The following is a 25,588-nucleotide window of genomic DNA, read 5'->3' as shown; positions in this document are numbered from 1 at the left end:
ATACATGAACAGATTATGAAATGGTGTGTCACCTGCCAGAGGCACGTACAAAAGTTTCAGAGACTAAGAGACTAAGAGACTAAGATCTTGAGCCCTCAGCCTCTAGCCCAGGGCCACTAAATTCTGTGCTCACTTGACCACTTCACTGTCATTCATGTAGAGTGTGGAAAGCTAACAGTTATTTTTCTTAATAGATAAAGGATAAGGGTGTCACAGACCAAATCTTGTTATGCTTATCACACAAGCTCCCAGATTATTTTCATACAATTTAAGTTAAAAGGAGATTAGAAGTCAGGAACTCCACTTCTCTCTCAAGCACTGGTAAGTGTTTAGGCTATCCTACAATTCTGTATCAAATACATTTGGAACATACTAGGGTTTAGAAACTTCCAATATAAAAAAATTTTTGTATATTCATTGTTACTAAATTTGATCAATACTTTATAATAGGGTTCCTCAACAGTGGAACTACTGACATCATGGGGGAGTCAATTCTGTGTTGTGGGAGTTATGCTGTGAATTGTAGGATGCTTAGTAGCAACTTGGAGATGCCAGTAGCACTTCCCCAACTGTGACAACCAAAAAATGTTTCCAAATATTTCCACCTGTCCCCTGGGGGAGACAAGCACCTCTGGTTGAGGAGCACTGCTTTATAGCATACTTGCTATAGCACAGCTGAAAGGCCAGGTGAGCAAGAATTAAGTCTTTATTATATTCCAAACAGATCAACTATAAGCATTCTACTATAACACTGACCATAATCTAAAACATGCCAACAATACTGTTAGGTTTATAAAGATCAAGTAAAAAAGTTAAAAAAAAATAAGGCTACCAACCAATTGGCCTTGTTCTGTCTGGTTCTTGTAACATAATCCAAGATCTTGGAGGTGGTTGTTCTGTTGAAACTAGTTGAATATAAAACACAAAATTAAGCAATATTCATACATGTCTTCCTAAAAACACAGTTTAAACAAGTGACCACTTACTTCTTTTTGCAGTACCTGCCAAATTATCAAGCAAATAGTTTAGTACCCTTTTTGTTCCATCTGGTTCCAGATAGAGGTTCAATATATCCTGGGTAAGTGGATTTCCTGGAAATATTTTTAAAATAGGTAAAATGAAACCAAGACAAGTACTAAAATATTTCGAAATTGAAAAATATACCAAAATTATCAGATCATTCACAGAAATGTATATCACTGCTAATACGTCGGCAGCCGTCCGTCTCGAGAGACGACGGCGCAGCTTCCCGAGAGTCTATCTGCACCGCCGAGAATGGCTGTGCAGTCCGACTCGGGAGTGACAATCCCTGCCACACTTGTTACAGGTGAAGGCAGATGGCCGTTGTTGCTGCTGTTGACGCTGCTTCCGCCTCGATCTTTTCTGGGCCGCCTCCTCGTTGCGCGCAGCCTCCGCGTGTGACGTACCTTGCCTGACCGCGAGCCTCCAGGCTAGGCGGTCGTCTGCTTGAACTTCCCATGTGTTGAGATTGATGGAGCATTGTGTCATGTCCTTTTTGCAGATGTCTTTGAACCGCAGTTTTGGGCGCCCTGTCATCCTCTTGCCTTCTGCTAGCTCACCGTAGAGGAGGTCTTTGGGGATACGGCCTGCATCCATTCTTTTGACATGGCCGAGCCACCTGAGGCGTCTCTCGCTAAGAACTGCATGCAAACTGCTCATATTGGCTCGCTTCAGCACCTCGGTGTTGGGAACCTTATCCTGCCAGGTGACATGCAGGACGCGTCGCAGGCACCTCATGTGGAAGCTGTTGAGTTTCCTTTCGTGCCTTGCGTAGGTGGTCCACGTCTCGCTGCCATAGAGGAGAGTGCTGAGTACACAGGCTTGGTAGATGCGCAGTCTGGTTTTCTCAGTGAGGCTGGAATTGTTCCACGCTCGCCGGTTCAGTCTGGCCATAACTGTGGCTGCCCTGGCGATTCTCCGGTTGACCTCCAGGTCGACTGACAGAGAGCTCGAGATGGTGGACCCGAGGTAAGTGAAGTCGTTGACAACCTCCAGGGTGTATCCATCGATGGTGATGCATGGGGGAGTCCCCGTGCCTTGAGCCATAACATTCGTCTTCGTCAGGCTGATGGCTAGTCCGAACTCCTTGCATGCGTGGGAAAGGCAAGTGACTAGCTGCTGGAGTCCCTCTTCGGAGTGTGATGTCAAAGCTGCGTCGTCGGCGAAGAGCATCTCACGGATGAGCACCTCTTTGACTTTGGTCTTGGCTCGTAGACGGGCCAGGTTGTAGAGCTTGCCATCGGATCTGGTGTGAATGAAGACACCCTCGCTGCAGTCCTTAAAGGCGTATTGGAGGAGCATGGAGAAGAAGATTCCGAACAGCGTAGGCGCGAGGACGCAGCCCTGCTTTACTCCGCTGCTGACTGGGAAGGCCTCAGAGGTTGCGCCGTTGTAGGACACCGTGCTGTGCATGTTGTCGTGAAAGGACATGACCACAGCAAGCAGATGTGGTGGACAGCCAATCTTCCGTAGCAAGCTGAAGAGTCCGCTTCGACTGACCAGATCAAACGCCTTCGTGAGGTCGATAAAGGCGAGGTAGAGTGGTTTATGCTGCTCGTGACACTTCTCCTGCAGCTGGCGTAGGGAGAAGATCATGTCCACTGTTGATCGGCCAGCTCTGAAGCCACACTGGGACTCTGGGTAGACGCGGGAAGCAAGGGTCTGCAGGCGGGCAAGAGCGACCCGGGCGAATACTTTGCCGACGACGCTGAGGAGAGAGATGCCCCGGTAGTTGTTGCAGTCGCTGCGGTCTCCTTTGTTCTTGTACATGGTGATAATGTTGGCGTCTCTCATATCCTGGGGGATGTAACCCTCCTTCCAGCAGAGACAGAGTAGATGGTGGAGCGGCTGTAGCAGGACTGGTTTCCCGCTCTTTAGGATTTCTGGAGGGATTCCGTCGCTTCCTGGTGCTTTCCCGCAAGCAAGGCGGTCGATGGCTTTGCCGAGCTCTGCCGCAGTAGGTGGGGTGTCTAGCTCCTCCATGACTGGTAGGTCTGGGATGGCGTTAAGAGCAGTGTCTGTTACGGTGTTCCTCGTTGCGTACAGCTCGAGGTAGTGCTCGGTCCACCGCCGCATTTGCTGTTCCTGGTCAGTGATGACCTCACCTGTCTTGGACTTAAGGGGGGCGATCTTGGAGGGGATTGGGCCTGTTGCCTTCTTGATACCCTCATACATTCCTCGTGCGTTGCCTATATCGGCGGCTTCCTGAATGCTTCTGCACAGGTTTAGCCAATAGGTGTTGGCACAGTGGCGGGCGGTCTTCTGGACTTTGTTCCTGGCAGCCCGTAGAGCTTGAAGTGTACTGGGAGTGGGCGTGACCTTGTAAGCCAGTAGGGCCTTCCTCTTAGCCTCGATCATGGGTTCCATTTCTTCCCAGTGAGCCTCGTACCAGTCAGCGTTCTTCCGCTGCTAATAACATACTAAATATTTTTTGTTTTTGATGTTAAGAGTAAAAATGATATATACTATGTTCTATAGAGCACCCAAAAATGATTATTAATGGATGATGCTAGTGTAGGAAATCCCTCTTAGTGCCCTGCCTCAGAACTGTTACAATGATTCAAAGCAGTGGCAATGAATTAGGGAAGAGCAGAGAGAAGGACTGGGTAAGATGAAGGTAACAACCAGCATTATAATTCAGAGACTCTAATTTAGGAATACAACAAAGCTAACAAGAAAATGTCCTACATAACAAATATAGTCATGGGGCAGAATGGGTTTAAGATCAAGTCACTAAAGGCAGAAAAACCCCAGGGCTGTAAGCCACCTCTATATTCAATAACTGCTTCTTAAGTGCCAATAAATGAAAGTACAAGAAATGATTTACGTGTATGAATCTTAATTCTCTCAGAAGAACTTCTTATGCACAGAAGAAAAGACAGTGTTTTCAACAGCTCCTATTCACACCACACAAATGGAGCCTTAGTTCCACTTAAAGACTAATAAATTCAACACATTGAAGGCAGCTGAAATGATAAAACATCTTAACCATGCTGAATGAAACAGCAACAAAAGGATATGGAATATAAAAGTGATCACAGCTCAGAGAATAAAGGTTTTTATTTTCTATTGTCTTGTGAAAGACTAGACTCATATGGCAGAACAATGACCAAGGGAAAGGACCTAATAGACAGTTAGCTCAGAACAGGGGAGGCTGGTAAACATGAGAACTATTTAAGATGAAATACCCGGGTTCGTGAGATAGCGGCTTAATCTCATGGACGGGAAGAAATTTCTCAGAATCATAGAGGTAGGAATGTGCTCCTGCAAGTGCAGAGCATGTTTCTGTAGGAAGACAATATGAGGACATCATTCCTCGTTTGTGCACAACTCCTGACAGCTAATAAAGCCCTGAAATTCTCACTCAGTCACAGTCCTGTGAGGCAGGTATCGTCACAGCTTAACAGGATCACTTGATAAAGAGAGCTTGAGAAAAGAAGTCAGCCACAAACTTCTCAGTACCAGGTAAGTGGCCCATTCTAACTAGACCTATATTAATGTTACCTTTTTACTACTTTCTAGTGCAAAAATATTTAGCAGCAACTACTGACTACTTATAACTTACACGACCCTCCCTTCTAATATCTTTCTTTATAAATTAAAAACCATCCCCCAACATAAGCATCTATTTATGACTCTAATAAATAGAGCTGAAGCCAAACAGTCTATTTTCCTCAATGTCTGCCTGCTTTTTGGAATTCCTTTACATTTGAAATTAATCTGCTCTTCATTGCCTGGAAAAATAAAATACAGGGGCAGGCAAAAGTAGGTTTACATCTGTAGCATAAATAATAAAACACAATAATTAATAAGTAGTAATACAAGGATGAATTTGCATACTCATATCTGTAAACCTACTTTTGTCCAGTCCCCTGGCTGGTTTGGCTCAGTGGATTGAGCGTCGGCCTGCGAGCTAAGTGTCGCTGGTTCGATCTTCCAGTCAGGGCACATCAGAGAAGGAAAACTCTGACTCCAAAAAACCTCCGCTGCCTTGCGGCATACCTCTTCAGGGGAAAGGCTAAGGGAGTAAACCCCGACAGAAAATCCGGAGCCGGAGTCCCTAAGGCGGTTTGACGTTGTAGTCAACACCGGCAACTCCTGCGGCGCACCTGAAGCCAAGCTGTATTGACTCCGTCTTTCCCTTGGACCCTTCAGCTGCGAAGAGAGGGGGGGTCTGCTGCATGGGCAACAGCAGACCCTCCATATCACCCTGCCCAGGCTCTGTAGCTTCAGCTTCACTGGAGAGGACACTCCAGCGTCATCGCAAGATGTCGATTCAACACGGGAGGAGACAGATACCGTGTCACTCCCGAGTCGGACTGCACAGCCATTCTCGGCGGTGCAGATAGACTCTTAAGAAGCTACACCATCGTCTGTCGAGACGGACGGCTGCCGACGACGGTAGTGGTTATACGACTGTATATATTTATCAAAATAAATAGTACACTTAAAATGGGTGGAATTTATAATATATAAACATAACTCAAAAAGTCTATTAAAAAATGTTGTCAGGATCATGAAAAATGGAAGCATCCTAACCCCATTCCCCAGACAAAATTATGTCTACTGTATGCTCTCTCATCGTTCTTTTCTTTATTGTAAGGAATTGTTTAATCTTATGTCATGCCAAATAGATTTTAGGTTCTGGGACAAGATCCACGTCTATCTTATTTAATGCTCTATGACAGCACAATACCTAGCATATACAAGGTGCTCAGTAAATGCAAGTCAAACGGGCATAGTTTTAAGCTGTGCTTAATGACTCACGTATCTGTTTACTTGGAGATGTGCAGCAAATGGATGCCTGAAGTTGCCTGAAGAGCTGATTTAGGTGACCTGCCACTTTAAAAAGACACCAAGTTTGTTGCCAGTAAGACAACAAAAACAATGGGAGAATTACTGACCAATCAGACAAGTGGAAATGAAGAGTGTTGCTGCTCTTTTAGTATTAAAAACCGAAATACTAGAAAGACTGTGAAAGATGTAGGGTAAACCTTAGAGACAACTGTATATAAGATAAACCAGATAACAAGCATTAACATTTTTTAAAAGATTTTATTTACTTATAGAGAGAGGGGAAGGGAGAAAGAAAGCGAGAGAAAGAAACATTAATGTGTGGTTGCCTCTTTTGCTCCCCAAGTAGGAACCTGACCTGCAACCCAGGCATGTGCCCTGACTGGGAATTGAACCAGCAACCCTCTGGCTTGCAGGCCAGCGCTCAATCCACGGAGCCACCCAGGGCTAGCATTAACATTTTTGCGGAGTGGGAAAGACAGAGGTAAAGAACAAATTATCTTTAAACATTATCTTCTAGCCCTAAGAAAAGGACAGGAATGGGTAAATTTGAGCCTGGACTGGCCTACTCATGATCTCTTTCTTTCAATTGACTCTAATTATGGTTTCAAATCCTGCTTCCATGGCTCATGCTAAGGAGGGTCTGGAAATAGGGCTTTTCATGTGGGTAAACCTGTTCTTTGACATTTGGGGGATCCTCCTCCATAAGCCTGATACTATTATAATTTATTGTATCAGATTCTAACTGACTCATTTCTTTAATATTTGCAGAAAAGGTATGGAAAGGGTAGAGTTTATTAAACAAATATTTGTTAAGTGCTTATTTAATGCCAGGCATTGGTTTAGGCACTGGGGATACTAAACAGGCAAGAAAATACCAGTTGTTGTGGAGCTTATATTATAGTGAAAGAAGACAAATAATAAAACAAATAATTAAAATATAAACTATACTAGATAGCAATAAATACCATGAAAAAACATGGCAGGGAGGATCGCTAGAAAGTGTTTGGGGATGGGGACTGTGATGTTTAGTAGGATAGACAGAGAAGTCATCATTGAAAAGGTGGCATTTGAATCAAAGGCGGTGAGGGAGTAATAGCTGGGGACATTGAGAAGAAGAGTGTTTCAGTCACAGGGAAGGAGACTGGCTGGCATGTTTGAGGAATTGCAAGGAAGCCAGTGACACTAAACTGTTCTGTCCAATATGGTGGCCTCTAGCCACATCCACATGTAGTTACTGAGACCTGAAATGTGCTTGGTTCAAATTGTGTGAATCTTGGTATGGGAGAGTGAAATAGAGGGATTGTGTTAACAGCCCCAGTTCTTTCTCTTCCTGGTAACCATGCCCTTTGCAAGGTGACTTTACAGATCATCCCAGGAATAGGTGGAGCCTTTTTTCTGCCACAAGATTCTGGTTGGCCACACAAGACATCCTGGAACTCAGCCTAACACAGGCCTACATCATTGTCCCTCAGGCTCACAAACTAAATAAATGCTTTTTGGATTAAGCTACTAAGTATTGGGGTGGTTTGATTGATGGCCATTTTAATGAGGCTGCCTTTCTTTTCTTGGATACCACTGACTCTCTGCTCTGACCTTGGGAAACTCTTAACCGAGTATAGAACATTAAGCATTATTAGTATTTGGAGCATTATTTCTCTTGGGTTAATGTTCCAAGGACCTGGTGTAATGCCTCTAAAGGCTTTCAGAATGGCTTGTTTTCTCAATGGAGTAGATGTGGGACTGGAACTGGGATAATCTTGTGTGTTCTGTTACCTCTTTGGACGTAAAAAGTGGAACACAGGTTGTGTGGAACTAATTCGATTTCTCAGATCTGAAGGAACTATAATCATTTTGGTGGAGGACCACCCAAGCTGTAACTGCTGAAGGAACCCTGGCTCTGCTCAGACTTTGGAGTATCCTGCTTGTTGAGACTGAGCAGAATTAGAAATTGGAGGAGCCCTGGGCACTGTGGTCCAGTTGGTTGGAGCATTGTCTGGTACCCAAAAGGTTGTGGGCTCAATTCCCTGTCAGGGCACATGCCTAGGTTATTGGTTTGGTTCCCTGTCATGGGTACAAGAGGCAACCTATTGATGTTTCTCTCTCACATTTATGTTTTTCTCCCATTGTCTCTCCTTTCTCCTCTCTCTATACTCAATAAGCATGTCCTTGGGTGAGAAAAAGGAGGGAAGGAAGGAAGGAATGGATGGATGAATAGATGGAAGGAGAGAGACAGACAGAGAAAGAAAGAAAGGAGAGAGAGAGAGAGAGAGAGAGAGAGAGAGAGAGAGAGAGAGAGAGAGAGAGAGAGAGAGAGAGAGAGAGGAGAGGAGAGAGAGGAGAGAGAGAAGAGATGAGAGAGGAGCGAGAGAGAGAGAGAGAGAAGGAGAGAGGAGAGAGAGAGAGAGAGAGAGAGAGAGAGAGAGAGAGAGAGAGAGAGAGAGAGAGAGAGAGAGAGAGAGAGAGAGAGAAGAGAGAGAAGAAAGAAAGAAAGAAAGAAAGAAAGAAAGAAAAGAAGAAAGAAAGAAAAGAAAGAAAGAGAAAGAAAGAGAGAGAAAGAGAAAGAAAGAAGAAAGAAAGAAAGAAAGAAAGAAAGAAAGAAAGAAAGAGAAAGAAAGAAAGAGAGAGAAAGAAAAGAAATTGGGGAAATGATCTCTGGAGTTTAATCAAAAAATTTTTGATGTTGATATGCCTTAAATTTTAACCTACAAGGGTACAGTTTCTTAAACTTTGGGTTTTAATTTATCCCTAGCAATTTAATAATGGGGGAGTAATTTTAAATTTGGAGTAGTACTCTATTAGTAATTTATTTGATGGCATAACCTCTGGCCAGTTCTGTTGGAATCTTCTTCATTAGAGATAGGAAAAGAATTGAGAATGAGTTTTTGGCCTAGGGACCACCAGGCTTTGGAGTTACTTTAATTAATGTATTGTTCTGACCTATTTTAGAGATTTTAGGGGACAAAAACTAACCTGCCCATCTGTGATTCTAGGATGATACACAACAGAATAGTAGTTGCCAATGAGGGAGGATGAAAACTCCAACAGTAATGATAAAAGAAATTAAAAAGTAACTGAACATTTTGCACTAAAGAACTTCCATGTGGTCATTAGGATGTGTTTTACCAAACCCTCAAGGAATAGATAATTGCCAAGTTTTACCAATGGTTCCAGAGTCTAGAAATAGATGGGAAGCTACTTAACTCATTTTTAAGAGTTTAAAATAATGCTGAAACCAAAACAGGCGAGCACAAGAATACAAAACTATGAGCCGGGATAATTTGAGAGTGTAGGAACAAAATCACTCCGTAAAATATTAACAAATTGAATCTAGCAGTTGTATTAAAAGAATTATGACTCCACAGAGTTTAATCCCAGGAATACAAAAAGGCTTAATATTAGCAAACCTATGATTGTCATTTACTGCAATAATAAAATAAAAAAGAAAATATGCATGATTATCTTTAGAGATGCATTTGATAAAATTTAATAGCCATTCCTGATAATACTCTTAGCAAACTAAGACTAGAAGAAAATTTCCTTAATTTGATAAAGATAATTTGATAAAATTTCCTTACTTTTTTTCTTCATGGTGAAACATTAGATGTTTTCCCATAAAACAAACAAAGAAGCAAAACAAAGATATTAGCTATTACTACAATTAGCATTGGATTAAAGATCTTAGGCAGTGAAATTCAATCACAAAAATAAATGAGTTATATCAGCAAGGAAGAAACAAAACTATCATTATTAGAAGACAGTATGATTATAGTTAAAAATGCTATCATCTCTTAAAAATAATGATTAGAACTATCTTGAGTGCAATGTTGTCTTACAAGTGTATACACTGAGCAAAGCACATTGAATTGTATGTTTAATATATGTGTATTTAACTGTATGTAAATTTTACCTCAAAAACCATTAGAACTAATGAGAGAGATCCTGAAATGTCTGACTGGATTAAAGATTAACATGAAATAAATCAATAGCTTTAAAGAACAGAAAAAAAAAATCCCATTCACGATAGCAACCAAACCTATGAGACATCTTGAGATAAATATAACATAAAACATGTAAGTGCTACATGAAGAAATCTGTGGAACTTCATTAAAGGGCAAAAAAAGATCTGAATAAATGAGTTCTCTGTTCATATAAGAGAGATTCAGTGTTTTTTAAAAAGTCAATTCTCTCCAAATTAATCTGTGTTTAACACAATCCCATTTAGAATCCCAAGTTTGTTTGTTTGTCCTGGGTATTAAAAGAGCAGGTTACCTACTTTGTTCTTCTTTTCCAAATTTGGGCATCCTTGCCTAATAGTTCTTCCAGGTGAACTGTAATCAGCCCTCCATTCTCCAAGCCTTGAATTTGGTGCCTTCCTCTAATTCACACCAAGGAGCCACATAGACAAGGAAAGGCCTCGCGAAACGTGTGGTGGCAGAAGGTAGCCTTAAAGAAGGAAGACATGACAAAAGCCATAAGGAAAGAATGTATTTAACTGCAGCAGTCACTCTCTATATCGCGGTTCACTTATTGTGGCCTCACTGTATTGCGGGATTTAAAAAAATATTATATTTAATTAATTATCACGGATTTTTCGCTATATCGCGGAATCTTTCAGTACTGTATACGTATGTTGTTAAAGTTCCGTAGGTTTTTTTTTTTTTTTTCATCACTGTGTGGTTGCCTCTCACTCGCGCCCTCAACGGGGGACCTGACGTGCAACCTAGTCATGTGCCCTGACTGGGAATCAAACCAGCGACACTTGGCTCGCAGGCCGACCCTCAATCCACTGAGCCACAGCAGCCAGGGCTAAAAGTCCCATAGGTTTAAGAGTGTAGAATATGTTTAAGAACATAAGTAGTGTTTATAAAAATGTGGAAAAGGTTAATAAGGGAGTGGGAAATGTTAATAAGGGACTGAGAACGGTTTATAAGTGTGTGGGAAGGGTTTATAAAGCCTTAAAATATATATAAATACTAAAATAAATGTAAGGTTCCTGCTTCGCGGATTTTCACCTATATCAGGGGGGTCTAGAATGTAATACCCGCGATAAGTGAGGGAATACTGTACATCAAAATTTTACATTTCTGTATGACACAAAAGGCTGCATAGGCAAGGTTAAAATGCAAATTGTGTGAGAAGAACAGAAATAAACAGGACTAAATTGTATCTAAATATCTGTGGTTGTTTACATTTTGCTGTAAAGTATATTATCTTTAAAAGAGAATGCAGAGATGTGGGTAAAGGATTAATAAGCTGTTACCCTTCTGCTGGACAATTTGTCCTTCAGTTTACTTTCTCTTATCTGTGCCTCTGAAACCTGATAAAGATAGAACTGTCAACTATTTTCCTAGCCAGCAAACATTACTTATATTAGAGGAATTACCTGATTGGTAAATTGCATTTGGACTGGCAAAACTATAATTACCCGATGGGGGAGCATAGCTTTGGGCTTTCCTGAGTGTGAAAACTCTTTAATTGGGCCCTGGTGGGTCCCTGGAAGCTGCATCTGTGAGGTCGGGACAGAAAACACTGGCTCTGAGTCAGGGCAGCTGCCACAGGAATCTGGTGTCAGCCTGCTTTCCTTGCTCCTGAGCTGTCACTGCGCTGCGGGCAGGTTAGGAAGGAGCCGCTGTGTGCTTATTACACGTCCTCCCAGAGATGCGGAACGCCGATTCTGCCCTGCTCCAAAGCTGCTGTTCCTTACCTTTATCCTTCCAAATGAATCTGATGCTAAATGTGGCCCATGGCAGTCTTAGCAAATGTCCATATTTAGCTGTGCCTGAGAAGACCCCTGCTGGATGTTGCACGTGGTAATCTAGTTTATACCAGAGCTATAAAGAGACTAATTGGATAGAATTGTATTAGATACTCTGAGATTTAGTGAACTACACTGGTGAGAAATCTGATTTCTCTCATGAGGTCATAATACTGGACGTGTTTCCCTGTTCCCTGTTGTGACAGCTGGTGCACATGGCACATATGGGGCCAGAAGGGAATGTACGCCTCTGCGCCCTGAGTCTAGGAAACTCCAATCTGTATCGTGATATCAAATATTTCACAAGAGCGGATCAAAGTCTCTTCACCTCCCACGTTGCAAGCAGGTGACGAAGGTGTGGAAGTTTTCCTCGGCCTTAGAGATACCTTTAAATCTACTGAACCTGATCTTCAGTGACTCGCAGTCCCTCTTTTATAAGCAGATCCACACAGGACCGCACACACCTAGTCCCCATGTCCTTGGAGGGTCGGCATGCCTGCAAGTTGATCTAGCCAGTCTTACGGGAGACATCTTAAAAGTTGGAGAGAACATTTGTCTGGGTCAAAGCTGACTGGAGAGTGATTGGGGGTCAGAACCTCCTCTTTTAATCTCTTTTGTCTTAAAGAAGTCACCCTCTCCGCCCCCCACCCCCACCTTCACGTCATGTGAGTGAAACAGCGCTTCTCGCTGGAAAAGCCACTTATGTCCAATGCACGCAGGCCTTCAAAAAGCATAAGAAAAACTTTTATCAGCATTCTTCGTGACCATGTAGGTACCCCGCAACACTGCTTGGACCCCATAAAAAGACTACTATAGGATTAGGATGTGACAATTTTAGATTGTGGTATTAGTGAAGGTAGGGGGAAGAACTTAGTCCTGTTAGGTGTTTATTCTACAGAAACAAATTTACAAAGAGCCAGAGAACCTGGTCCAAGAGCTTTAAATTATAATAATAAATCTGTTGATTTGGGTCAGATAAGGGTGTCCTTTAAATTTTTCTATACATTCTCTTACTATTTTAAACTTCATTCAGTTTAAAAAATACAAAACTAATGTGTTTTTTTTTTGTGATGAGTTAAAGAGTAGAGAATCCATAAAGAAAAATAAACACACCCCATCCCTGATGCCACCCTTTTTAAACAACCAATGACAGAAGGTCACTGTTTGTATTTCCACTTCATGTTCTGTGCTCACACAAACACATATACAGACATATGTGTCATGTAGGATAGTTTGTTTTTACTTCAAGCTGCAAACATCACTCTGTAATTTGCTCTTTTTCGCTTAACACGTTATGGACATCTTTGTGAGTTCTTACATATAGATTTAACTCATTATTTTTAACAATAGCATAATATTCTGAAAGTATTAGCTCTTTTCCTATTGATGGACATTCAGGCTGTCTCCTTTCTTTTTAGAAAAATCACTACAAACAATGCTACAATAGATATCAGTGAACTAGAAATCCATTTTGGACAAAATTATAGGGATCACTGGGCCAAAGGGTATGTGCTGTGCAGTGTTAATTTCAATAATTGCATTCCCCAAAGCTTGTAGCAATTTATGCTTCTGCCCCTTCTCCAAATCTTTGCCCGTCATGGATGTTTGCAATCTTTTTCATTTTACCAGTCTGAGGGTGAAAAATATGTTTTAACTGTTCTCTTCTTGCCCCCACCCCCAACGCCCAATCTATTCTCCACTCTGCAGACTGTGATCTTGAAAAACAAATTTTACTACATCACCTCCCTGCTCAACATACTTCATTTATTTCCTGTCATTCTTAGAATAAGGGCCAATATCTTTGGCATGACAGAAAAGGACCTTGTGGTCCATCTGCCTCTCCGGTGGGCTCTTCTCCGGATCTAACTCTACTGAGAAATTAAGATGACATTAGCTTGTTTGCCGGAACAAGCCTCAGAGGGAGTTATGACTTTTAAAATGTGACTAGCTTATGCCTGAAAGGAATAATTATTTCTTATTTTATTTGCCTTGATGGAAGTGTTTTTCCAGTTGCTTCAGGCAAAGCATTTAGAGTAAACAGGGAAGCGCAGGACTTGTCAAAAAAACATGTTAGGGCGACACCTTGGCTCCGGAGGAATAGGCACCAAGTCTGATCCTAAGTGCAGGGGGTTTTTGCTTCTCTTGTTTTTAAGTTGGACTTTTAAAGTAGAAGCTGCCTTTAATGTGCTGGTTTGCAGTACAGGAAACCTGATTTTTCAGTGCGATAACACATTCTTTGACATTAACCAGTACAGTTGGATTTTTAATGACACTTTTATCTTCAAAGCCCTTCACCAACACTGGTGGATTAATTATTCATTTTTTGGTTGTGTGTTAAAAAGAAAGGTCTTCAAAGCCTCATCCTTTCTCCTTGGAACTGGGGCTCTCCACCTTTCAAAAGTTGCTTTCCTGCCCCCAAGGGAGAAAATAAATTGCACCTTTTTCCCCCCCTAAGACAAAAAGAATACAATAGCAATATACTCTTCTCCTATGAAAGATGATGGCCTTATATCCTGGGTGGGATTAGAAGAGGTCGGAAAGCAGTGTTTAAACTGTGTTTACAGTAAGCACTGTGAGGTATAACTCTGGCAAAAAGTGTTTGTTAATGCTGAGTCTTGATTTGCTCCTAAAAAGTAGCACAAATACATCAAGCACTCTGCAGTCACCGGAAGTTGGAGTACAACAGGCATTAACATTTGTTGCTAAAGTATATTTAATTCCTGTTCCCTTCAAACAATGTCTAATTGGGTTTTTAGAAGATTTGGTTTTGGAGAAGAAAACCCTCAAGCCTTCCCCTGGGTTCTCCTTGATTTGACACAATTTATAACCACAAGGGAGCAGTCTTTTCTTTTGATGAGGTCTTCCCCCCACCTCCCCCGAAATGAAAGAGCAAGTGTAAGTTTGCAAACAGTCGAAAAGCCCTTTCCATTAGGTCTGGACGCCGGAAACCACAAAGGGCAGTTCAAGTTTTGATTTTCAAGGAGAAAACCTCTGGTAAACTTGCGCTCAGACGCCAGGAGGTCTGTTGGTTCCTGGGAGGAGCTCTTCTGAATCCTTGAGGATTCCTATGCTCTTGAAGACACAGATCAGTGGATTACAGTAATTGTAAACCTTAGGTGGCGTCGGAAGAGTCCTCTGTTTGGTGTGCGCTCACATTTCCAGGCTAGGGGACCGAGCAGAGGAACCCCTTTTGTTATTTTTTGAAAGAAGAAGATCAGAGAGGAAGACGGGGTTTGAAGTGTGGATTAGTGGTCCTCAATCTTCGCCTAGTACCTCCGTCTGGAACTTTATAAAGAGATTGAGGAGCGCGGTGAATTTACGAAATCATGCAAAGTTTCCTTGAATCCGGTTCTGGAACGTAGCTTCCGGACCAGAAGCTTCTTCCAAAGCAGACCCTCTGTGCCAGGCAGTCTGGATGGACCGTCATCTCCGCTTTGCAGATCTGCAGCCTCATTTTCTGCTGAGAGATTAACTGATTGCGTGATCTGTTGTTCTGTCGGCGAATGATGGAGAAACGTAAACCAGCCGGACTGCTGACCTTGCCGTACCACCTCCAGCCGATGCCCCTGCGCCTGCCGGGGACCCTGCCCCGCCTCCCTCTGAGGGACCCCTTCAGGGTCTCCTTGCATCGGGACGACTCGTACTGCGCCCAGAGACGGCCCTACCTGCCCCTGCCGCTGGACGGCGCCTTCGAGCCCGCCTTCCTCCGCAAGCGCAACGAGCGTGAGCGGCAACGGGTGCGCTGCGTGAACGAAGGGTACGCGCGCCTCCGAGACCACCTGCCCCGGGAGCTGGCCGGCAGGCGTCTCAGCAAGGTGGAGACGCTTCGCGCCGCCATCGGCTACATCAAGCACCTCCAGGAGCTGCTGGAGCGCCACGCGCGGGGGCAGGAGGGCGCAGCCGGCCCCCCGCACAGGCCCGAATGCAACAGCGACGGCGAGTCCAAGGCCTCGTCGGCGCCTTCGCCCTGCAGCGAGCCCGAGGAAGGGGGCAGCTAGCGAGCGCCGGGACCCCCTGCCCCGACCCCGGCGCCCGCTGCGCCGCGCGCCTTTGCAGTCTGGTCTAAGGTTTTTTCCGAAGGTGGTTGCATTTTTAATCTGATTGTTCCTTCCTCTAGGGGAAAAAATTGTAGGAAAAAGAAATGCTGACATTCTGGTTGGATTTTCCCCCTTTTATTGGCTTTGTGCCTGCAACTTAGTGCTTATTAAGGAAACTCTTCTCCTGTACTTCTCAGATGCAAACTGTACCAGATTCTGAGCACCTCATTCTAAAAACTCAGAGGGCAGTGACAGCGGGCATTTGGGTACATGGTGTACAGAACTACTGAAATAAATCTAACCTTAATCAAAGAAGAACTTTCCTAAAATAAATAAATAAATGACAGGCCTTAAGATGAGGGGAACGTTTTCCTGCATTCCTTCCTTTGGGAATTATATTAGAAATTTAATCGGTACCACGCACTGGGTGAAGGTGAGTCGAAGCTGACACCTGAGACCACATTTGCCAGTCCGTGCCGTTGACTGGAGACGTGAACCGTGGGTCTAGAGAAGACATTCTATATTTGTTACATCCTGTTTTATCAAAAAGTGGTTATTTGGAAACTTACTAGAATTTAGCAGATAACATATTAGGGCCAATGATCTTTTTTGGAAGAGAACTCCGATTTGTATGAAAAGTTTTTTTTTCTTTTTCATTTTCTTTTTCTTTGCATCACCCCTTGTAGTTCTCATCCAACTTTTGGTTAAACTGAAGCGACACTGACCTCCCCCCTCCCCAAATAAATGCTTAGATGGTTGAAGGGGATGGACTGGGGTTGGTCGATTCTCAAACTTTCATCACAAGAAGCGCTTTCAGGTACATTGAAATTATCTAGTGACTTACTTTGGCTTGTTCTAGCCTTTTAAAAATATTTAATTCTGGTCTTTTTTTTTTTTTCCCTCCGAGAAACAATTATAAATCCAGAGATAAGTCAAAAACGTGACAGAAAGCCCTGACCGGGGTGGCTCAGTTGGTTGGGGTTGTTCCACAAAGCAAAGGGTCACGGTTGGGGCGCAGGCCTGGGTTGCGGTTCATCGGGGGTCGGGGCGCGCAGGAGAGGCATCGTATGGGTGTTTCTCTCCCTCTGTTCCTCCCTTCCCCTCTCTCTAAAAATAAATAAAATCTTTAAAAACAAAAAACAAAAACACTGACACAAGAAGATAAACTTCCTCTCTCTCCAGTTGTTTTCTAATATGCTGACTTGCCCTTTCCCTGCAGGCAGCTTTTAAATGGGGCTGGAAATAGACAAGGGGACGAAACTAACCTGGGTGAGCCCTTTCAGAAAATTGTTTCAGGAACTCTCACACTGGCCCGCGTGTCAACTGAGGGAAGCTAATATCCAATGAACTTTTTTTTTTACATGCCAGGAATTATACTGTGTGTTTTTAAATATTTTGTTCTGTTTAACTTTCATAAATCTGTGAAATGGGTATTCCACATATTTTGTGGTTTGAAAAAAAAAAAAAAATGAAGCTCAAAAAGATTACCTGCATTGCCCAGATCAGTGTGGCTATAGTTAGTTGAGTTGAGATCCAGTCCTGGGTCTGTCTGACCCCAAAGCCCAGACTTGCTGTCTCCCTTATCATGCCTTTGCTTGCTCTCAGCAAATGGCACTTGACCCGTGGAATGCTGAATCCATGTTAAGAAATGTAATTACTAATATTTATAATGGTGGGTATAATGATATTCTACTGTGTTCAACTGCACATATAAATGTGCAATGATCCACAACCAAACTTTCCTTTTTCTTAAGAACAGGGGAGAAGCCTTTCGGTTTGAGGGCGCAAGATGTAAGAGCTGTTTTCTCTTACCCATCACGTAATTCCAACCTCACACACTCCTGTAATACATCCATTTTAGTCTCCAGGGAAGTTGTTATTCCATATGGGGGTTTCAGTGAAGCAAGCCTAAGTGATATATATTTACTAAATTAGGGGGTGGGGAACCAAACAAGCAAAGGAAAACACCCATGTTACCTTCCTGGGTGAGTTGGAGGAAATACTAATTAACCAAGTTGCTAAGAACCTTGAAAGACTTGTTTTAGGGGTCTTAGTGGGGCAGTAATCACACTTTCCATTCCTTTATTCTACTCTTTTCCAAAGTGGGAATAATAATCAAGGAGTATATTTTGTGTAATCTACACAGACTATGTGATTGCTTTTTAACTGCAGGGGAAAAAAATATTTTTTCTTCATTTACTTCTTTAAAGAAATGCATAAAATCTGTGAATAAATATACTTTGCTGAAATAAGTGACATAAAGAGAAGGACAAGGACAGTTTTAAAAGGGAATTTCTTTTTTTTAATAAAAAGCCTTGAAAGACTTTTAATGTGGTTTCGTTTGAAGCCCTGTTGAGAATAAGACAATGGTTTTGAGAAACCTTAAAAAAAAATACAATCCCAGCTCAATTATATAACTTTTTTAGGGGGGGGAAGGGGAATCAAGCCGTTTTTCTGGAACCTTCCTGATGGCTTACAGGAGGAGTACCACTGGCTCCCAAAAAGAAGAAAATGGGTTCTAGGTATTATGCTATTCACCGTAGCATCCTTGCCACCGTCCTTTTTTGCTGTAGACATTTTTGCCACGTAACTAACTGGCAATACGGTGATTTTTCTGCAAAAAAGATAAAATAGCTGGTTGACCGTTTGGGTTTTTGCCTGTTAGGTTTCATTTCCCCATTGACGAATCAACCACATTCCGCCGACTTAATGTATTTAAGCTAGTTGTCAGTTTGGTTTCATTTCTCCATTGACAAGTTTCCACAGTCACCCCCATTTTTATATTACATATAAATTTTACCTAGGCCTTGTAATGGTCTATTGGGTGATGAGCAGATATGGTGGGGGAGATGGTTTTAAAATAGCACTTCTTCCAGATGAGGGTGATTTGCCCCAAGAGTTGGTTTCTTACTTTGGAACTCACTACCTTGGGAGGAGAGAGTTGAATCCACATCCCCCACAGAACAAAGACAAGTGCTTAGGGACGATCCACAAAATAAAAATCAGTTATGTGCACAGTATTACCATGAATCTACATACATTTTAAATGTGTTTACATATTTTGTATTTCTCAATAAACTTTAAATTTTTCTTATGTCCTTTTTAATGTCCCTCTTTTGTTTTTCATGATTTTAACTTTTTTTATGACAAAATTGCCTATGGCCAATTAATTCTGCAGTGAGAATGTTCGCAGTAAAAATGGTCAGGGCAGATACCTATGGCAAAGATGCTACAGCAGAAATACTGGATGTGGACAAAATTAATGATCAACAAACTGTGCAGAAACAGTAGAGGGGAATTTTATGGAAATGATGCGTTCATGAAAGGAGAAGCATTTACATGGCCTTCGAAATCTTCCCTGTTTTTTTGTCCACTCAGCCCAGACATAGCCTTTGATAATATTTCATTGCTTTTACAGTATTCCCTGTGGTTCATAACCCTAGTTAATTGCTGTGACACCCCACCCCCAGCCCTGAGTGTACAAAGAAGGGGGATCAGTGTCAGGGTGTGGCAGAGTGTGCCCTAGCCTAGGCCTTGATCCAACTCTGCCATTCACTGACCTGGTAACCTTGGATGAGTCTCCAACTTCTGTGGTCTCAGTTCCCTATGTTAGGACACACGGAGATTAGATTGCATCATCTTTTAGGCCTTCCAGCTTGAAAATGTCATTCATCTGACATGTGCAAAGTCCTAGACGGGCGGAAGCAAATGTCAGGGAGACACACCCACATGCCCACTTCCTGTACACAGAACAGCAGCTCTCTCTTTCTGTAGCCTCTTTCCCAGAGCTGCAGCTTTTTCTTTTGTTTTTATCTAGTTGCTGTCACAATGCCTAATTTTTTAAAAAGGAAGCTTCATAATTTTTTGTTGACTGGAATTTAAAGAATCTTATAATCTAGAGGAAAAACGGACTCATTTTGCCCTAACATGAGGAAAAAAAGTAGAAGTGGTATAACTGATGCCCAAAATGAAAAGTGCTGTTTGGAGACAGAGCAGCTTCAAATGGGTAGAGAGCTAGGAAGAAAAGCTTTTGGGGCTGTAGCACTGGTGGGTGAAAATGGATGAGAATTACAGGCAGAAGTTCCAAGAGGGACAGAGATGTCTCAAAGGCAGGAACTGTGCATAGGGAGTAGAAGCTGAATAATAGGATGGCTGAGACAAGGTTCTGGATGGCGCTAAAAGCCAAGTTAAAAAATCTTGAACTTTATTTTTTTAGGCAATGGAGATCTATTGAAAAAACGCTCTCTCTGTTTGTTTGGAAAGAGGGTGGACTGTTTAGCACTGTGGTTGGGGATCACTCTAGGAGCAGGCCAGCAGGGTACTGCAATAAGGGAGAGGACGTGAGAGCCTAATCTGGGCCAGCAGGAGTGGGAAGGAGGGGATGGATTGGAGACCACATGGAAACAGCATTGATAGGTCTTGGTAACTCGAGAAGATGGGGGTGAGGGATGAGGAAGAGGGAGAGGCTAAAGACGATTCTAGCTAGTTCCCATCCAATGAAATGGGGAACACAGAAAGAGGATCAGATTTGAAGAGTACAAGTCTTGTTTTGGAGGTGCTGGGTTTGAAATACTGGTAGGCCCTCCTGTCCATAAACAATTGGAAATGCTGATGTCAAGGTCAGGAGGGAAGTGAAGAACAGCTGCAGACGTGACAGTCATACACATACAGATAGAAATAGGAAGAGGTGAGATCTCCCGGGGAGAGTAGTGATGAGAACAAGAGAAGAAAGCTGGGGCAGGCGTCCACTGAAGGAGTACAGAAGGAGAAATGCCTTTGAAGAGGACAGAGAAGTTAGAAGGAGAATCAGGCTGATGCGAGATCATGACAATTAAACATGGATATCATTTTTATAAGAAGGAGGGACTGGTTGACAATATCCTATGAATCAGAGGTGTCCGGGAGTTTAAGTATGGGAGGGGCCCATTGGATTTAACCAATACAAAATCAATAGAGACATTTGTCAGAGCATAGAAGGGGTGCGATGAGAAAGCAGAAGTAAGATGAAGACTGCCCTTTCAAGATGCTTCACAGCGAACAAAGGGAGCTGGAGTGATCTAAAGGGAAACCAGTGCGGGGAACGGATGATATTTCAGAGATAGTCCTGGGCCTGAGATCTCAGAGGTCAAAGTCGTAGTCAATTCAGAGTCTCACAGGTAACAGGGCTTCGAGGAGTCTGAGGTCAAGCGGAGCTGAAGGTCCTAGAAACCGGGAGGGTAACAGAGGCAGGTTAAGATTGAGGTAGATGCTTAAGTCAGGAAGAAGATGGGGCGGAGCCTGCCATTTGCAGGTAACAGCGATGAAAATGAGAAGACGGTTTATATTCACTATTATTTTGTATTAGTGTCAGGTGCACAGCATCGTGGCCAGACAATCAGACACTTTACAAAGTGCTCCCCCTGGTATTTCCAGTGCCCACCTGGCACCACACACGGTTATTACAGTATCATTGACTGTATTGCCTGTGCTGTGCGCTCCATCCCTGTGACTGTTCTGTAACTACCGGTCTGTCCTTCTCAGTCCCTTCACCTTTTTCGCCTGTAATTGAAAAAAAAATTACAAAGAAAGAAAAAAAAAAAAATTTTACAACTCAACTACAAAAAAAAAAACTGATTAAAAACTGGGTGAAGGATAAAAATGAGAAGAGGGTTCTGTGAAAAGTGTGAAAAGTGTGACTATCTGGGCAGGTTTAGTATTGTCCCTTAGGTAATGTCTGGCTTCAAAAGTATTAAATTTTTAATGACTTGCTTAAAGAGTTGGCACAAGTCTCCTCTGCGATGACACAATTTTAAACTGCGTTCATGTTTATTTCATATTTTATAGTTTTATGAGGATAGGTAACTCTGGGAAGTGCTACAGTGTTTGTTATATGAGATAATGGTAATAATACAACACACCTTGCCCAAGAGTCAGGCGGCAAATAATAGAAGCTCAATAACTTATTAATTTCCTTTTGTCTGTGGCGTCTGAGGTTAAAAAAACAATACTCTTCTCATGTAGAAAAAAAAACTTCAACGGAGCAACCAGTGCAGAGTAAGGATCAAAGGCTGGAGAGAAAGAAAACAGAACCTTCTTTTCTTCCTTTTGTGGAACTTCTGGGGACAGTTGAGGGAGAGTAAAATAACCTAGGGAAAATGAATAGCGTTTGGAGGAGAGTAGAATTACATTTCTGATGTCCAGGCGCACCTCGACACCTGGACAACTGAGCTGAAGTGTCGTCCTCCTGACTCCAGGTGCAATGAGCCTTACACTGAATTTGAGAGCAAACTCCCATCAGGCTGGGGAAGCCTTTCCCGGGCTGAGTCAGCGTTACTCAGCTATAAGCAAGCCAACCAAGATGTCAGGTGGTACCTTTCAAAATCTTTCTGAGCTGTTTCTGTCTAGACAAAGATTTTCTTCAAAGCTCCCAAAGTTATCATTGTCATCTGCAAACATGGATAAGAAGCCCACTTGTCACCCTGGGAATGAGACTTTTGATGGAAATGTGAGCCAAATGGGGGGATCCTGAAAAGGCAGACTCTACCCCTAGGCCAGCGCTCTCGACCTTTCTCTATCAGCCACTGCCAACCCTTTCATCCCATCAGGCGGATGAGCTGCTAGGAGAGGGCAGAGAGCCTAATGTTGCTTTATATTTTCTTTCTGGGCCCATGAAACCATAGAACTACTTCCAGCCCTTTGATTACCACCGCTGAGTTGTGTGTGTGTTTGATGCACAGGCCGTCTGGGTGGCGAGATTGGTTTTTGATCCTTTGGTAGCAATTTAGCTGCGTGCTTTGGTGAAGACCTGTCAGCGGCCTTTTCATGTTGGGCAACTCACTGTCATTAACCATGGCCAGAATGAAACCGCAGATGCTGCAGAGAAGGAGGTGCCTCCAGACGATAGAACTCTCCAAACTGGTTTTTACCTACAGAGCGAGCCTTTGTGGGGGCCGCTCCTGGAGACGGGTCTCATTTCCCTGACAGTGGAAAAATCTCCGAGGAGGGAATCCCGTCTCAGTCACAGGACTGGAAAATGCCTTGGGAAATGACCTGATTCAACCCTGGGGGTTTTAGTGAAATGAAGGGTTAAACCATGCAGGGCAGAAGCGTATCTGTTCTCTCTTAAAACACCTCTAATGGCAGAACATTCCCACCAGCCACCATTTCCGGAGGGCCCACTAGAAGGCAGGCTGGCCCTTAAATGTATTCTTCTTATCTGTTTATCACAACGTTCCTATGAGGTATGTATTGTATTATGTATCACTTCCCTTTTAAAGATGAGGAAACTGAAGCTTAGAAAGGTGAAGGGACCTATACAGAGAAGTGGTGTGCAAACTGTGTGTGTTTGGTCTTCCTCCAGCCACCTGTCCATTCATACATTCATCCATCAGCAGATATTTACTAAAGGTCCACATGGAACTTAATATGAGGAAGAGGAAGAGAGTGAATAAACAAGCATAAATATGGAATGTTTCGGGTGGTGATAATGACTAAGAAAAATAAAACCAGGATTTTTGTGATTCAATTTTTTTTTCACCCGTCTCTTCACCCACCATTTCTTCTTTCACTGTTCTGAGCAGCCCTGGGCAGATTCAGATGACTGGGTAACTTCTAATCCTAACAGCATACGAGTATGTGAAGATTGACATCAAGTACCCCCTGTCAGCTCTTGAGACCCATGGCTTACCATACTACACAGCTCAATACCCACGTAAGAAAAACCAGGGACAAGTATATGCGATTAGCATTCTTTTTAACAATTGGTCTATTTATAAATCAATTTTTAAAGTTGTTTCAAACTTCCATTCAAGGTGCCAGAACAGTCCAGAGAACGGTCCCATACCCCCCTTCACCCACATTCCCCGATTGTTTATATTTTTACTGCATTTGCCCACTTGGAGTAATTAAGCACTAATTATCATTAGTTATTTTCTGAATGTTTAAACTTGCTGTCCCATCACCCTTAAGCACTTGTTTCTTCCAGATGAGGTCTGATGTGTGTTTTTTCGAACACCACCAAGCAATTCTCAGATTTTTAGTGGACACTGGTTGGGTGTCCAATTTAATTCTGACGCCACTGATGTGGAGATAGCCTCGGATCCCACAGGTTTGGGGCTCTGTCCACAGGACTTGGACACCCATCTGAATCTAGGTGGCTCACTGTGCTTTTGACCAAGTGACTCTAAATTGAAGGATCCCATGACTCCTTCCTTGGGTTTTGATCAATTTGCTAGAGTGGCTCATGGTACTCAGAAAACCAGGTTACGTACTAGATGACTGGTTTATTACAAAGGATGCAAATGTATATGAATGAACAGCTGCAAGAAGAGATACATAGGGGTAGGTCTGGTAGGGTCCCGAACACAAGAGCTTCTATGCCCTAAGCTTGGGGTGTGTCACCCTCTGGGCACAGAGGTGTGTTCTTGTTCATCAACCTGGAAGCTCTCTGAACCTCATCCATTTGCTTTTTTTATGGAGGCCTCATCATGTAGGCACAATTGATTAAATCATTGGTCCTTAGTGGTCATTAGTGCTGGAAGTCAATCTCCAGTCCTCTCCTCCCTTGAGGTCAGGGGTGGGGCTGAAAGTTCCAACCCTCTAATCACCTGGTTGGTTCTCCTGGCAACCAGCCCCCATCCCTAGGGGCTTTCCAAAAATCACCTCACTAACATAAACTCTGGTGTACGGTAGTTGAAAGGGACTTGTAAATAACAAAACACCTTTGTTCCTCTTACCACTTAGGAAATTCCAAGGGTTTTAGGAACCTTGTGCCAGAAACAGAATGGAAACCAAATATATATTCCTTATTATGTAATCACAACCACCACCAAGAAATCAACCTTGGCACATCACTGCTGACCCATTTACACATTCTATTCAAATTTCACCAAATGACGAACCATGTCAGTGATTCCCCTTTGGTTCAGGATCTTATCTAGAATATCCAGTTGTCATGCCTTTTAGACTCTAGGAGTTGGTCAGCCTTTCCCTGGCTTTTCACTTCCTTGACAGTTTTGAGTGCACAGGCCTTCATTCTGCAGGACCCTCAACTTGGTGTGTGCTCACCACCACACAGGCCACGCATTCTTGACAGGAGCCTCCCAGGGATGGTGCTGTGTTCCTCTGCCTTACAGCAGGAGACATGGCTCATCCCCACATTGGTCATGTTAACTGTGATCACCCGTGCTTGACACTCGGCTCATTTACTAACATCTGCAAGGTACAACTTAAATCGCCACACACTTGTATGTAACGTGTCCCCCTTATGACATTATATTGGATCACTGGTGTTTCAGATGTTAGTTTTGGAGCAAGTGCCTTTTTTAAAGAAGTTTTTATTTATTGATTTGACAGTGAGGGGGTGAGGGAGGGAAGAAGGGAGCGAGAGGTTGATTTGTTGTTCCACTTACTGATGCATTCATTGGTTGATTCCTGGATGTGTCCTGACCCGGGATCAAACCAGAAACCTTGGTGTATCAGGATGATGCTCTAGCCAACTGAGCTACCCAGCCAGGGCACAAGAGCTTTTAAAATCAGAAACTAGCAAGACCTGACATACTCCAAGGTGCCTGACTGAGAATTAACAGCAACTTCATACTCAATTGATCAAGATGAGCACAAGTCACGCTCTCTGGACAACATGAAATCCCCTCTATTCAAGCATTGGAGCAGATGCAAAAATAAGGACAAAATGGGCTGTGTGAGCTGTGCACAGAGCTGTAAATGTCTGTGCAGTATCAATGATGCTGACAAGCAATTTTCAGAAATAGGAAAAATCTTGGTAATGAACATGAAGTGTTCAGCAGAAAAAATAAGAAAAGCTAAAGAACACGTTTAGCCATCTTGTGCCCAAATTTTCAAAGGTTCTATATGATCAAAGTGGGAGCGTCTTACAGATCTGCAAGATTTTATTCAGTAAACCTTTGCTTCCTTGTTGCTCCAGAACTGTTCACGAATGAGAAAATCAGTGTTCATATGGTCTCACGGATTGGCTTCCCTA

The 25,588-nt window shown here is 42.9% G+C and overlaps 1 protein-coding gene across 1 annotated transcript; it reads left to right on the top strand.

Annotated features, from left to right (window-relative positions):
- Nucleotides 1-14,462: 14,462 nt before the first annotated feature.
- ASCL4 (achaete-scute family bHLH transcription factor 4) lies at nucleotides 14,463-15,621 on the top strand. The gene has a single exon (XM_090275341.1). It carries the CDS (start codon nucleotides 15,076-15,078, stop codon nucleotides 15,568-15,570), a length of 495 nt encoding a protein of 164 aa, XP_090131467.1. The 5' UTR covers nucleotides 14,463-15,075; the 3' UTR covers nucleotides 15,571-15,621.
- Nucleotides 15,622-25,588: the final 9,967 nt, after the last annotated feature.

This window comes from Furipterus horrens, unplaced genomic scaffold, assembly GCF_987537825.1.
Source record: "Furipterus horrens unplaced genomic scaffold, mFurHor1.1.pri manual_scaffold_4, whole genome shotgun sequence".
NCBI classification, from domain to species: Eukaryota; Metazoa; Chordata; class Mammalia; order Chiroptera; family Furipteridae; genus Furipterus; species Furipterus horrens.
This window is presented reverse-complemented; position numbering and strand designations above follow the sequence as displayed.

Excerpts from the sequence above, each read along its gene's own strand:
- ASCL4 (XM_090275341.1), top strand. The coding sequence starts at position 15,076 with ATGATGGAGAAACGTAAACCAGCCGGACTGCTGACCTTGCCGTACCAC.